A 15,392-nucleotide genomic window follows, 5' to 3' on the forward strand; every position below is an offset into this window, starting at 1 on the left:
AAGGCTAGTTTATTTGAAGACCACTCCCTCAAGGGAAATTCTCGATCCCTCCTGCCCTGCTCCCCGCTGCACAAAACCCACAGCTGCTTTCAGTTTTAGGATCTTGCTTTTGCCATAGGCACCTGGGACTCCTTCTTCCCAACACTCTTAAGGAAATGCCTAGCCCACACCTTTGCTATGCTGTCCAGGGGTAGGTGCCATTCATTTCCCTGAAGCTGTAGGAGCCGTCCCCATCCCTGCAGATGGAGAATAAGGCAGGACAACTCCTGTGCCACAGTCTGGGTTTGCCTTCTTGAGGGAAGTGATGGAGATACTCAGCAAGTTGCTGAGCAACCTGATCTACTTGGATCTGCTGAGAGCAGGAGGTTGGTGTTCAGAGGTCCCTTGCAACCTAAATTGTTTTATGATTCTCTGATACACTGTTTCTGAGCTTGTACTTGTTTTATTTGATAAAGGTACATAATCCATCCATGTATTAAAAAAATAATCTTTCTGATGAAGCCCCAGTCCCCTCTCCCAGGTCTCACTCCTGGCCTGAGCAGTCACTTGGCTCACTTCACACCACCTTGGACCCAGCTCTGCAACCCTACAAGCCAGTAGTAGGGATTGGGTTGTGGGGAGTTTTGCCCCACTGCTTAGCTATTCATGCCCATGAGGAGGCACAGAAATCCCTGGTCCTGGGAGAGAGATTCAGGTCCTTATGCTGCACACCAGACCAGCACAGGCAGGAACAGATCTTGTACAAAGGCTAAGTGACCTGACCATCTGCTGCCTCTCAGCCATGCTTTAGCAAAGGTGGAGAAGGCAGTTTTGTGTCTGCTTCCTGTGTTCATCCCAGGCTCACATCCACTGTGGGGAGTTCAGCCTTTGGTGTATTGAGGAACGCTGCAGTGACTGATTTGAGGTTAGAGCCAGCTGCCTGCCTCAGAGTGAATGGGAGAGGAAAGGAGGACCTGGATCCTGTATTGCTCCTGAACCAGCCACAGCACAGCCTTGTCCCTCTCCAGCTTCACCTATGAGGACATATGAGAAGGACCAGCTCAGGCCCAGAGGAGAGCAAATAGTGAGGCAGAAGTGCACACTGCAGAGGCAAAGGATCTTGGTCATTTGTGGCCATACCAGAAAGGACGGCTTAGTAAGTGAGTCAGAGAGACTCCTGGATTATCAGGAGGAAAGTACAGAATGTGTTTGCAACCCCCAAGTCTGACAGCAAGAGGAGGGTGCATCAGCCAGGGCAGAAGAAGGGCATGAGACCTGCAATGATTTTTGAAGTCTCTTTGAACTGGCTCACAGAACCACAAGGCCAGGGAGCAAGGGTGTTTGCTCACTCCCTAGGGACATGGCATCTGAAATGACAGCCTCCAGAAACAGCCAGGAACTACCCCATACAGTACTGTGGCAGGGAGACCCATGCAGCCACAACTGTATCAAAGGCCCCAGAAGAAGCATCCCAACACCAGCAGAAATGAGGATAAATCCCCTTCTCGTAGTCACAGAGAGGAGTTACAAAGGGTCTGGCAGTATTTGGGCTTGCAGGAGGGCTGTGCCCTCCTCAGCACTACCTGTCCTGTTTCTGAGAGCTGGATCAGATGACAGTGGTGCCTGTGTGGTATGGGCTGCTGCAGGCAGTGCACCACTGCTCCCCTGCAGGGCTGGCCCAACACAGCCCTGCCTTCAAATGCCATGAGTGCCAGCTGAGCCAGCCAGACAGGAGACAGCTCAGACCCAGGCAGGGCCATCACACCAATGCTCAACACCCAGGGTTTTGTTGACGTGTTTGCTGCCCTGGGAGCCCCTCCCCGCTGCCCAGTGGGTGCCGGTGTGGCTCCGCAGGGTGCAGTTCAAGGGGTTTGCCAGCACGATGACCTGCCAGGGCCTGGTTCAGAGTCCTCGCAGCTCACAGCTCTGTGGTCTTCCTTGGCTCAATCAAGATGGTGTTGAGCATGCCCACCTGACACTCCTGGTCTTGGAGCTTTCTTGCAGCCTGAGAAGGGCTTTGGCACCAGTTCGACCTTTGACGGCCTCTCTGCCAGTTCCTCAGCATTAGCAGGACAGTGATGAGGACCAGCACTGCTGTCAGCACCCCGAACACCAGCACTGTCACCAGCTGGGCTTCACTCAGCCCTGAGTCCCTTTGGGTCACCACCTCCTTCACAGAGATTTTCAACAACCCTCCCCCCGGCTCCTTCTCACTGTGGTTGGCCACACGCCGCCCTGTGACCACAGTCCTGATGGGCTCTGGCTGCGTCACTCCCGGCGTCTCACTTGTGGTGCTTTTCACGCCTCCAGCATTCTCATGGTTGGCAGGGTGGTAGGGAGGAGACCAGGTGGGCTCAGGGACGGAGATCTCACATGTCTTGCCAGTGAAACGGTCAGGACACAAGCAGTCATAGTCATTGATGCGGTCATAGCACTTTGCCCCATTTTTGCAGGGCTGGCTGGCGCAGTCGTTGATGTTGATGGTGCAGAAACGCCCCTCAAAGCCCACCTGGCACTGGCAGGAGAAGCGGTTGACGCCATCGTGGCAGGTGGCCCCGTTGGCACAGGGGCGCATCAGGCAGTCGTCCACGTCGTGCTCACAGAGAGCCCCCACAAAGCCAGCCAGACACCGGCAGGTGAAGTTACTGGCAAAGCCATTTTCATCTTGGCATTGCCCACCATTCTTGCATGGAGACCTGTGTGGAGAGAGCAAGGATAGGTCATGGCCCTGGAGACCAAGCAGCTTCCCCTACCCCAGGGAGGTAAACAGAGCTGCTTGCATGGTCAGTGTGTCCAGCTCTCTCCGTGTGGGCAGCTATCTCTAGGAGAAGACTGGGTAGGAGTTTCTGTCTCCTTGAGTGAGAGGCCGCACTCCTCAAAGCTCCTCAAAGGCTCTGGCTGTGCACAGCCCCACCACCCACCAGGGAAGGTCTTCAGCCAAATGACCTGAAGAGGAAACATGCCCTCCTGATGCTCCCCAAAGGCATCATGGATGTTAGCTCATCATGCCTACAGCAGTATGGCTGCCTGGGAGATAGGATGTCCCACGCATGATGAACAGATTCCTGTCCTCCTACAAAAGGGACAGGAATCTGTTCAGATTGCAACAAAGCCCTTTTCCTGGTGGGACCGTGCACTGCACGCTGCTAAACCAAAGCCAAAGGTGATTTTGGCTTAACTCCATAACTGTACAGAAATTCACAGGTAACAAGCCAAGCTGGGCCTCCACTTGGCAGTGTGTGACCCAAAGTTAATGGTGTCTGTGTCTCACCCTGCCTTCTCACATGGCCCTGTCTTCATCTCACAGTCCTTCCCGTGGAAACCTTCTGGACACAAGCAGGAATACTCCCCATCTCGATCGTAGATGCACTGTGCCCCGTTCTGGCAGGGGGACTGGTGTTCACAGATGTGTATGTCTGAGGGGAAAAAAATGGTGTGAATTAGGGAGACAAGAGGGTTGATGTGGCCAACTCAATGCAAACACAACCCACCAAACCCCCTGGGGATGGAGAAATGGCTGGAGCTTCTCTCTTCACCCCTCCAATAGGCACATGCAGCAACAGAAGTGCAGTGCCTGTGTGGTTGTGAAGATGCAGTGCATGCCAACTGTCTGACCAGTGGAGACCCCCTGGTACAGACAAGTCCCTGGGGCTGGAGAAGGGGAGCCCTCCAGCCACCTGCTGAAGGCAGGAAGCCTTGGGAAAAGCAGGGAATGCTGCTTGGAGTCCTGATGCAGCATGGGAAATGCAATGAGTTCATCTGCTCCATTTCCCGAGGCTGGCCAGTGTCATGCCAGCTCTTGCCATACAGCCAGGGAACACGTGTCAGCAGTCTGACCTCTTGCAGGAAGAGAATGGTCCCAGCTGTGGCTGCCAGGCAACATCCCATCTCCCAGGCAGCCAAAACGGCATCACCCAGGTGGCTTCTGGCTACGCTGGCTGACATATCCATGAGGGCGTGCTGGGCACCGGAGGAAGGGATGTCAAGCCCACGACTCACCTTTGTCACAGAACTTGCCAGCCCAGCCAGAGTGACAGATGCACTGCCAAGGCTGGTGGCACGTGCCGTGAAGACAGCCCGGCATGCGCACACACTCCTCGCAGTACTCCCCCTCCCAGCCTGGGTCACACCTGCACAAGGACAGGGCAAAGCACCAAAATCAAACCAAATCAAACCAAATCAAATCAAACCAAATCAAACCAAATCAAATCAAATCAAATCAAATCAAATCAAATCAAATCCAAGCAGGGGCTGCACAAAAGCTGTCTGTGCGCTGTGCAGGGCTCCTACAGGTACGGCAGTGCTCGGAAACCTTCCCAAAGGCCCCATGGACCTCCTAGCTCCCTCCTCCAGAGGTAAGTACTGGCATCTCATCTGCCCAAAGAAGCAAGCAGACAGAGCAGGAGCAGACACCCCCTGCAGCCAGGGTGGGTGAGTGGCCAGCAGCAGAGCTCAGCAGCTTCACTTTCACTGCCCACATCCCTCTGCTCTCCTCCAACCAGCCACTCTATATACACCCCTGCTCAGGAATTCCTATGCCTCCCACAGCAGGCAGCCACTCTGACAGGCAGAGAGAAGCCCATTCCTAACTCTGAGCTTCCTGAGGGAAAGGGACAAGAGGCTGCTGAGGTCTGTATGTTTCACTGCTCCTCTCTGCATTATAATGTGTATCATTTTTTGTCTGGAGTGCACTGTAAGCCAGCAGTGAAACCTTGCTTGCTATGGCTGGTGCACAGAACAGACTCCTCAGCCAGCTCACAGGGGCAGCACAATGGGGGAACCTGCAGCACACAAGGAGCCTTCTGGCCCCAGAAGAGCAGGGCAGTGGCAATGCCTAAGTAAAGCCAAGCTGCATGGCTCCCGTGGCAGGCATCCCTCAGACCTGCCAGCTCCAAGGCAGAAAGCAAGTGATAACAAGATGAGAGCTGAGAGGAGGTGGCACCAAGCCACAACAAAAGATATACTCAAACCAGCACAAAATGAAACCCAACAAAAACAACACAGTTTCTAGAGTAAGGAAGGGTTCATTTTCATGGCTGGGGCTCATTTCAGCACAAAGTGTGGTGACTGCAATTTTTTTGGGCTGGGCCACAGCTGCACTTTCAAACCTGGGCTGGCTGTGGTCACTTGTATGTAGTTCCAAAGAGATAAGGAGTGAGGAAAATGGTCAAAAAAAAGTGTGTCTATATATATATATATATATATATATATATATATATATATATACACACACACACATATATTAATTAGAGGCTTTTCTATGAGACTGGAGGTGATGCCATGTGCCTGGTATATTCTGGGGAATTACATTCATACCTGGACAGCCCTGAGCAGAGGGATGTGGATACACCCACCCCCCAGTACCTGCAAGGAGCAGGTGCTATCAACTCTTCCACTTCTCCAAAAGGGAGCTGGCCAACCTAAAAATTGCCAGGAAGGGGGCAAGGCAAGCAGCTAAGTCTCCTTGAGTTTGAGGTGATTTGAGGTACTGCCAAGCCACAGGGTTCAGTAAATGCTCTGGAGGCCTGAAATCAGCAGCAGCAATTCACGTGCAGAAAGGTCTGCAGCTGGGACACCTGCCACATGGTGACATGTGGCCTTTCTCACTGGGCTTTGCAGCATCCTGCTCCCCCAGGCAGCCACAGCTGCTGAAGGGGCTCAGGGAGGAGCTCTGCGCAAACGGGGCCCCGCCAAACCAGAGCTGGACACTCCCCAGTGCAGCAGTCAGCAAGAACAAGTGGTGGTGTGACACCAGGGGCTGTCCTGTGAAAGGGGACTGACCATGCTCTGGTGAGGAGAAAGGGGTGGCATTGAGTAGTCTGTCCCCTTGCACCCAAGGTGTCCCAGCCAGCCCAAAGCCAGCCTTTGCCCCCTGGTGCTGACTTGTAGAGCAGGGGCTGCAGATGGCCCTGCAGTGGGACAACAGGCAGTGGGTCTGTGGCAGCCCAGAGCACTTATATGGGTGCTTCCCAAGCTGAAGTGCAGGCTCAGGCTCTGAGCTTTGACCCTGCAGGATCTGGGCACCAGCTGGAGCTGGGATGCCAAGTACCACATATGCACTTCTGCTGCTGTAGCTCACAGCTTACTGGTAAACCTTTTATGAAAAACATCCAGAGATCTCCACCACAGCTCAGACTTCTGAGAGGGGACCCCTGAGGCCCTCAGTTATATGCATGGCTGGAAGCCTTCTCTTCCATGCCCGGGGGAGAGCACCTCCATCTCAGTCAGTGAGGGGGCCAAGCAAACTGGCCAACCCTCATGCCTGCTCTGCTGCCTGATGACTTTCCCTCATCATATCTGAGCCTAAAGGCTGCTTCCCATCACCCAGGCACGGCCAGGCTGTCCTAGGCTTCCCTCTAGACAGAAAGGGCTCAGCAGAATAACAGTGCTCTGTGTGTGATGGTGGGCAGGGAGGCACTGGAGCAAAGGCTAGAGGAATCTCTCACTCCTGAGTGTGTCAGGTAAGAAGAGAGCAGAGTCATTGGTTCCAGATGTGGGTGAGTGGAGGAGGAGGTGCTTCAGCTCTGGGCAGGGGTGTAGGCACCAGGGACACAGTATCAAGGGGAGCAGTCACAGTCAGGAGCAGCAGAGAGCCAGACAAGCCATACCTGCACTTCCCATCCTGGTCACAGCACCCGTGGGCAAGATTGCAGCGCTCACTGCAGTCATCCCCTACAAGACAAGAGACATGTGAACTTGGGTTAAGCAGAGACTATAGATTATTCCAGATCTTTCCATGGCCCTGGGTGTTTCCTCAAGTGCTCACCCTACCTGTCCCCAAACTGTAAGGTGGGGCACCTTCCTTTCACTCACTGATGTCACACAAGAAATGAAGATTTCACAGTCCACTGTCTATAACTCTGTCTTTATTGAGAAATGGGGCTCTGCTTTAAAACTACCCAGCCTCTGGTTATCTTCCCCACCTTTTCTCTGCTGCCTCCCTTAATTTTGGGCCCTTCTGGGCAAGAGCTGGGGTTGCCTGTGCATTAAGACAACCTGTGTAATAGGGACTGACCCACCTGGGACCCCGGTCTTGCAGTAAGTGGGGTGGGAAAGCTCAGGGCCAAGTACTGCAAGGGGCACAAAGGGGCCAAGGATGGAAATGGAAAGAATGGTTCTTCACCTCCCAGGATGTCGCTGTCTCCAAGGACAGCTATTGGCACTGAGCAGTCTGACAGGGGCTCCTGTCCTCTTCTGGGACCTGGTTGCCAGCACTCCCCTTCCAGCACAGGGAAGCAGGACTTGGCCTCACATGGGGCCAGGTATCCGGTTCTGTTTATTTATTTAAAAGCCACAGAAGCTGTAACTGAGCCATGGCCTCTCTGTGCCGCTTCTCATCCTCTCCTTTGTGCAGGTGTTCCCTTTCATCTCCACCTTCCCCTCTTCCCCATCACTTGCTTGCATCTTAGCTCCACAGAGGAGCTGGTTCACTCTGGCTCCATGAGCAGCAGAACTAGAGCAGATGTCAAGAAGCAGGGGGTTTCTCCAGAAGACTTGTGCAAATCTTGTGCAGGCCAGGCCCAGGAGGTGAATGTCCTTACCTGAGCCCCTCCAGCCTGGACTGAAACAGATTAAAGCCCCCATGCCTTGAGATGTGCTCAGGCTACCCAAGCAGCATTTTGTGCTGCCTGGGAAAATGAGCAGGGGAAGAAATCCCCTGTGCATGCAATTTTGCTGCAGTGAAGCAGCAGGTCCCACTGCACAGGGTCAGAACCTCCTTTAAACAAGTCACTATGGAGCTGGAGCAGCATCCTGGGACTGCTCAGCCCCAAGCCTGGGTATTGCCACCTTTCCTATTTGTAACCATCTCTCCTGGCACATGGCTTTGGGAATTCGCTGCTTATCTAGAGCAGGGATAGAGCAAACTAATCTTTGGGAAAGGATTTTGTCTCACTGGATCCAGGGTTAGCTGTTCACTTTTGGGACCTTCTTTCCCCTGAGCAAGCTCATAGGGTGAATGGGTTCCCAAACCAAATGGGGAGAGAGCAGCAGGGATGTCTCTGTCAGTCTGCTCAGGCACTGCCACCCCTGTGGGCGAGAGTTTCTAAGGTGCCTCCAGTGTCACACCCCAGGTGATTTAACAACCAGGCAGCATTTTCTGCTTTTCCAAGTCAGAACATCTCGATTTTGCATGGGAAACTGAGGAGACTTCAGGAATGCCAAGGACAGGTTTGGAAAAATGGATATGAAAGAGAAGAACCCATGTCTACAGAGACTCACCTTGCACAAGCTGGTGATGGGCCAGGAGGATCCAAATCAAGGACATGAGCTGGAGACAGAAGCTCCTGAGCATGGTCAGTGTGGCCCCACCGAGATGAACACCTACAGAGAGAAAAAGAGCAAGCTCAGGAAAATCCCTTGGCTGACACCACAGGTCCTCTCTACTGCCTGGGAGTTTGAGTTGAAACATCCAGTTTTATACAGCCTTGTCACCACATTCCCCTCTGTTCCATCCAGACTCCTTCCTCTAAGTCAGCATTGGGGCACTAAGAATTAAAAAGCTTTTGAAAATGTGTGTACAGGAGAACCTAGAGTGCAGACTCAATCCTGTGTAATAGCTCAGGCTGTTACAGCACACTTTGGAGCATCTGCCCCAGTAGCTGCTGTCAGGAGATCAGAAACCCAGAAACACCCACCCAGCTGTGGGGACCTTCACCTTCCCTCCCTAGATCTGGGACACTTCAGCTTTGTGTTAAATAAGGTCCTCCTGTGCACATTTGCATGAATAGATGGGCTCAGTGTTCTTGACGGTGCCCAGGCTGCTTTTCAAACCCTGCAGCAGAGCAGGGAGTCCAGTGGATCTAGCAGAGGAGCAGGCACAAAACAGCAGCCCTCTTTCACTGTCCAAGCAAGAGAGTGCATCAACAGGCACTAGAGCGGGGCTGCAGCCCCAGGCAGGAAATGTGAACACACATCTCTCACTAGGTGTGGTCCTTTTCCTCAGCTGTCCTGCAGAGAGCCCCGTCAGCCCAAGGTTCCTGCACCCATCTATTTTCCGACCGCCTCCTGCCCTCTTGAAGTAGCATTAAATACTTTCCAAAAACGCTTCATTCCCTCCCAGCCTTCTGGGGTTGTTAAGGGCAGGAAATTCGAGGGTGATATCATAAATATATTACTGTAATGAGATGGGAGGGGTTAAACAGTTCTGTTAAGAGAATGGTGAAGGTATGGAGCAGACTCTACCCAGCTGCGTGGGTGTGATGAACAGGGGCCATTCCACTTTCAGCTTGACTCTTCAGCTCTGGAAGGTTATGTTTGGTCCATAGTTGTGTGAGAGACTTCTAAGATGGGGACATAAGTCCTCCCACTCACATACACATACATTGCAGGAAGAGGTTTTGGGGTCCCTGCTAAGAGCTTCACCTCCCTGGACCGGACAAAATAGCCCATAAAAGCAATGATGTTGCTTGAAGCATCTCTCCAGCAAACAAACCACCACCAACTAAGGATGCAGCACTTTCAGAGGGGCTACAGGATGTTACTGCCACTGCCCCAGCCAAATCCCACCATGGATTGCTGCATCTTCCCTCCCCACAGTCCCTTTGACAACATGCTTGCAGGACCCTCCTTTGCCTCCTGCCTCTAAATACTGGGCAGTGGCAAACAGCTGCTGCATTTCACGGGAGGGCGAAGCAATTGCTATGAAACTTATAAAATAATTTAGGGCTCAAGAGTGGTATCATGTTCCTTCAGGACTGTGAGAAGCACAAGCTCCGATCATATGCCATTGCAAAGGCTGTGTTTTCCCCATTGCAAAGGCTGATTTTCCCCCACAGCTCCCCACTCGAGGCACAGCCTCTCAGGCCTCCTGACCTAGTCACCCCGTGGGTGCTGCTCCCGCGGCACCTTGGCAGAGGTGCACCTCGACCCGGACCCCGGCATCCTGGTTGGCAGCTGGTGCCCGGGAGAGGAGTGAGCAGCTTGCACCTGGGCAGGCCTGGCTTTGGGTCACACGGACGCGGGCGAGGGAGCTCCCTCCGTCCCACTCGTCCGCCTCTGCCTGGCCGGGCTGGGGGCTACCAGACCTCCGGGTGCTGCGAGGACGATCCCCGAGTCCATTAACCTCCCTTTCGAGGGTATCAGGGACCTCTGTGCGCTTGGGGACTACCAGGGACATCCCCAGGACGCGGGCTCTCAGGCACTGCTGCAAGTCTGAAGGCTACCGGGACCCCTCCGGGCTGGGCTCCGGGGGCAGGGCTGGAAGCCCGAGGGATGCCGCGCCGCTGCGGCTCGCTGCGCCTGTCCCCCCGACCCCCTCCCCCCGGGGCTTCGGGACCACCCCAAGTCCCGGTGCCCCCCGGAGGGGCACGGCCACGGGGGGTTCGCCTTTCCCCCAGCCCCACCCCACCCCAGGGCTGCCCCGGAGGGACCCTCCGCGGAGCCCCGCCGGTGCCCCTGCGGCCGGGGCGGCGGCGGGGAAAGGGGGCCCGGCGGGGCTGGGGCGCTGCGGCTCCCCGGCCCCTGCTCACCTCGGCGTCGCGGCGGCTCGTGGGGCTATCGCGGGGCGCGGCGGCGGGGGGCGGCCATGCCCGGTGCGGCGGCGGCGGGGCTGGAGGCGCGGGGCTGCGGAGGGAGCTGCCGCCGCGTGTGCCGCGCCGCTCCGCCCGCCGCCGCCGCCGCCGCCGCCGTGCAGCCCCGGCCGCCTGCCAGCGGCTGCGTGTGCCTGCACATCCCCGCTCCCTCCCCGGGACATCCCGCCTCCCGCCGCCCCAAACCGCAGGCAGCCCCCGGCCCGGCCCGCCCTGCCCGCTCACCCCTGCCCGCTCACCCCTGCCCTGCTCCCGCCGCCGGGGCCGGGGGGACCCCGGCACGGCCCCGCCCGCCCCCACCGCCCCGGGGGAGCCGCGGCTGCGAGGGCTCAGCGGCCCCGGCCCCCAGCAGCGATCGCGGAGCACCGAGAGGTGCCCGGGCCGGCGATCCCGCAGGGGCGCGCCCTCGCTGGGGTACCCCCGGCCGGGGCTCGGGGGATGCAGCGCTCGCCGCCCTCGCCTGGGCTGGGGCGCGGTCCCGCGGGGCACGGAGCCTCTCAGCCTGGCGCCCCTCTCGGAAATAGGTGCGCGATGATCCGAGCCTTCGTCTCGCTCAGATTATGTGAAATAATACGAATAACCAAAACCACCTCCTGCAGCCCCTCCCTGATGTCCCCGGGGTCCACTAAAACACCTCCACTGTAGGATTAAGAAGCCCCATCCTTAAAATAAAGGTTCAGCTTGTAGTAGTCACCCCCCAAAAAGGAAGCCATCCAGAGAAGCTGTGGTCCCCAGCATTTTTCTCGCTGCCACTCACGAGATGTGGACATCAGCACTTCAGTGGACAATAGGGAACAATAAGGCAACCGTGGGAGAGGATCTGGACTGCCACATCTTCAGATGAAACAGCTGCCTGCTCTCCTCCTCACCTTGCATGGCCTTTCTGCTGCTTGACAAGATCATAGCCGTCACCTTCAAAGGTCCTAGCAATCCTTAATTAGATTACAAGCTCACATCACTCAGCTCTTTTCTACCCCTGTATCCCACAAGGTTTGCTCTTTTTCACCAGGAAGGAAGAACCATGTCCTACAGGCACTTAATGGATGCTTTCACACTCCATCTCATCTCATTAGACAAAGCTTAACCTCTCCCTGCTCTCGCCTTCTCTAGTCCCCCCCAGCTCTCTGCAATTCCTGACAGCCCTGTCAGCACCCTGTGGCAGCCATGGGTAGCTCTGCAGGTCCCAGGACCCAGTAAGAGCCCAGGTGCAACTCCATCAAAGCCAAGGTCTCTGCCAGCTCTGAGAAGGGACCCCTCCTTGCTCATCCTTGGCATGCCTGGACAACACAACCTGACTGAGCGATAAAATGGGGGCCTACCACCCTGCCTACCTCTGCAGGAGCTGCCTCCTTCCTCCCTCCTTCCTGCTGTCCTGTCAGCCAGGAACCCTGTTACTTTCCTTGCCCTCTTCCTCCTCCTGTCTCTATAACCCCATAGACAGAGGGACAGAGAAGTCCAAACCTCCTGCTTAGGTTGCTCCATCAGCTCTTCGGAAATTTGCGAGACAGATGTGCACCAGCTCTGTCCTGAAATGCTTCCTGTAATTCTACATCCGTTCTCATCCCCTACTCAGCCTGCTTCTGAGCCCTGATTCCTACCATGTCTGGAGATTACAGCAAAAAGGAGAGGGGAGGCTGAGGGCAAAGCACAGCTTCTGGTACTTGGTTTAAAACCATACAGCCTCTCCTTCCATCACTACAGCTCTAGGACCTGGAATGATCCACATTTCTGCTCTGACACCCACAATACCCTGCCTCTTTGCCAGTCATGGTTGGAGGCCAAAGGTTTACTGGTGACACCTTCAACACTGAGTGTAGGCTGCTCACCCTCACCTCCTCCTTGGCATCCTACTACCTTCACTAACTGTGTCAGATAGAGCACCACCTCCTGCAACATCCTCATCTGTTCCCGCATTCCTCGCTGGGATCTGCCCTGGTCCTGACCGCACTGCACTGCAATGTCATTGCACAGCCATGCCCCGGTGCCCTTAAACCTCACTTGCTTAAACATGCCTGAGAAAACCCTCTGGATGCTGTGTGTACATTTGAATGGGCAGAGAGGAGGGGGCCTGCGGAGGGACCCTGGCACATGCTGATATCCGTAAGCATCTGCGCCCGCAGCACGAGCACTGTGAGAGAGGGAGATGGGGCTAGGGTGCAGCCAGCAGAATGGGACACCTGGCTCTCCCTGTGCTGCCTCTCTTGGAGGTGAGAGATGTACCAGCAAGTCAGGGCTGTCCAGGCTGAGGAGATAAAGTTGGTTGCTGAAGATCTGAGCTCCAAGGAAGGGGAATGAAGAACAAAATCCAGGGTGGGATTTCAGAAGGTGGGATATCTGAGGAAATTATGTGTTTTGTGGCTTGAGGTTTGGCTTTGAATGTGAGTATCACAGAGAGAAGCAGGCGGGGATGGATGGGAGTAAAAGGGGAGTACAGAGGAGGGAGAAGAGACTCATGCAATATGAACCTTGGATGCACTCCTTCCTCCACACCAAAGGGCTCCAGTCCCATTCCCAGGCACTATCCTGTGTCTCAGGTTCGCTGTGTCAGTCCGTGGACTGCCCAGTACTATTTATTCAGAGCAGCTCTATTTGCAGACCCAAGAAGTGGGCATTGAAGGGATTCCTGTGGTTGGCTTATACCCTGCTCTACTAGGCTCTGATCCCTGCCGTGCCATCCCTAGAGGCGTCTCAGATGGAACAGCTGCTGGATCAGAATTAGGAAGGATTTTTTCCTAGCCATAAGAGTCCCTCCATGGCTTTTCCCTCCAGTGAAGGAAATCCCACAAAGCAGGGACCTGGAGTGGGAACTGGAGCAACCTCTTGTCATGGTTTTCCCTCCAATGCATGCTAGATGAAGACTCCCTCCCCCACCATCATCCCAACAAACGGTCACCACTCACAGACAGAGGGAAGAATTACCTGTCAAAACCAGCTGAAGCTGCTTCCCTTTCTTCCGGAGTCTGGAACTTGCACCTTGGAGGCAGCCAGACATCAGGGACAAGAAGCAGATGGGCTGAGAAAACAGATAATGTTGCCTCTTCTTCACAAAGAAGCCTTCTCCAGAGCAGAAACTCTTCCCTGTGCAGAAGCCCAGAGAAATTCACCCCTTCCTGCTCACTTTAATTCCTCAAGAAAGGCAGAAAAACAGCACAAAGAAGCTGGAGAAAGACTGCAAACACCTCTGAGCTGCCAACTCAAATGATCATCCTCTTCAGCTCTTGCTCTGGGTCACCCTCTCCGCCCTACGCACAGCACCAGCCCAGGGTCTCTAGGTTAAAACAAATGTTCTCCCCCATCCCACCCCCCTTGCTTTTCCAATTCCACCCCAGCCCACAACAAACAGCAGCTCGCTGGCCCTACAGCCATGTAACCCAACCCCAGCCATTGTTTCCCTTCCACGAGGTCTATATTTGACTTTGCAGCAGCACCGTGGCTGTGCATGTGTGTGTGTGTGTGCATGTGTGTGCACTCTCTGCACACACACGCTCTGATACTTGTTCAGAGCCTCATTCCCCAGATGCCCGGGATTGCTTAGGAATAGCTTCCATGGGCAGTAGGTGTTTGTGCCTTCAGCGGGGAAGTGGAGGGGGCAGGCAAAAGAGAAGCAGGGAGGGAGTGGGAGTTAAAGGTAGAAAACCTCCTGGCTCTTTTCTCGCTATTTGCACCATCTTGATGCTCTGCCACACTGTGGAGCATGGCCAGGCTGGCAGAAAGTGATGCATGAACTCAACAGTGGAAGTGATGGCATATCTGGGGAATGATGGAGAAAAGGACAAGCTGTGGTCTTGGTGACTGTACCTGGTGTTACCTTGCCCCAGGTTTTGCTCTCTGGTGGCAAAAGTGCTCTTAAGCCTCTAAAAACTCTTCAAATCTTCCTAGGCTGAGACCACCAGAAATGCCATTAGGAGGTACCAAATTCCCCTGGCCTGGTGGCTGTGCAAGGGATGCCTCAGGGAATGGGAGCTGCCCTTGGTTTCACCTTCCTATGTTCCAGTAGTGCACTAAGAGTAGCCATCCTGGGTTACCCCAAGATGTATTTTGTATTTGCCCAAAGCCTCCAGAAATGCTGCCCAAGTCCAATATCACAGTCTCTGTGACCCCAGAGTATCTGGGAACACTGCCTAGACTTGGCATGAGCTTCTTTTATTTCCTCCTTTTGTGACCTGCCAGGATATAAGGCAAAATGAGAAAAAAAGTGCAATCCGAATGAATGACAGGGAGAATTACTTTCATCCTAAACACTGATGATCCAGTGAACTCATTGCCACTGGGTAAGAAGAAAAGGCATTCATTAAAAAAACCTGACTAGATATTTATATAGACAATGAGAATAAAAAGGAATGAACTCCAAAGAGCTATAAACCCTCTTGCTCCAGGGCATTGAAGACAAGTTCTAGGTGATGGTATAAGGAGCAGCTTTCCACAAGGGCACATTCTGCAGTAATTTTGTGCAGGGCAATGTTTGTACCTTTCCCTGAGCCATGCAGGCCCAGCCCTGGGAGACAAAGGATGCTGGCATGGGTAGGTATCATCCATGCATACCCAGTGCACACATTTACCATTAGCAAGGCCGAGGCAGGATGAAGTCTGTGGATGCCCTGGTGGTGCCTGTGAGATGTCCTGGAGAGGTGATTCCCAGCTGCTCCAAGCCAAGTGTCAGCCTCCATCCAAGCTTCTGATCATCAGCTTGCTTCTCCTCCTCCCAGAGCCAGATGCAGGGAGTTCTCATCACCAGGGCTGCTGCTTCCTGAGGGGTGGTCTGCACTCTCCACTGGCCTCCAGGCAGCTGCTCTGTTGGGACTGACTAAAATCTGACTGCCTGCTGGACTGCTCCACTGAAACAGATCCTCTGAATGTGGGAGAATGCATGTGTCACTGTGATGG

The 15,392-nt window shown here is 54.6% G+C and overlaps 1 protein-coding gene across 2 annotated transcripts; it reads right to left on the reverse strand.

Moving 5' to 3' along the window:
* Positions 1–422: 422 nt before the first annotated feature.
* Positions 423–11,046, reverse strand: DLK2 (delta like non-canonical Notch ligand 2). 2 transcript variants are annotated; one of them, XM_071430094.1, is made up of 6 exons: positions 10,748–11,046; positions 8,200–8,301; positions 6,588–6,651; positions 3,979–4,109; positions 3,251–3,395; positions 423–2,675 (listed from the first exon to the last, which is right to left on the reverse strand). In XM_071430094.1, the coding sequence occupies exons 2-6, from the start codon at positions 8,270–8,272 to the stop codon at positions 1,898–1,900; spliced, it is 1,191 nt and encodes a 396-aa protein (XP_071286195.1). In that variant the 5' UTR covers positions 8,273–8,301; positions 10,748–11,046; the 3' UTR covers positions 423–1,897. The 2 variants fall into 2 exon arrangements, with proteins under 2 accessions (XP_071286195.1, XP_071286185.1); XM_071430084.1 differs by lacking the exon at positions 10,748–11,046 and adding an exon at positions 10,449–10,605.
* Positions 11,047–15,392: the final 4,346 nt, after the last annotated feature.

This window comes from Agelaius tricolor, unplaced genomic scaffold (assembly GCF_023055355.1).
Source record: "Agelaius tricolor isolate 1412-34295 unplaced genomic scaffold, bAgeTri1.0.p SCAF_1, whole genome shotgun sequence".
NCBI lineage: Eukaryota > Metazoa > Chordata > Aves > Passeriformes > Icteridae > Agelaius > Agelaius tricolor.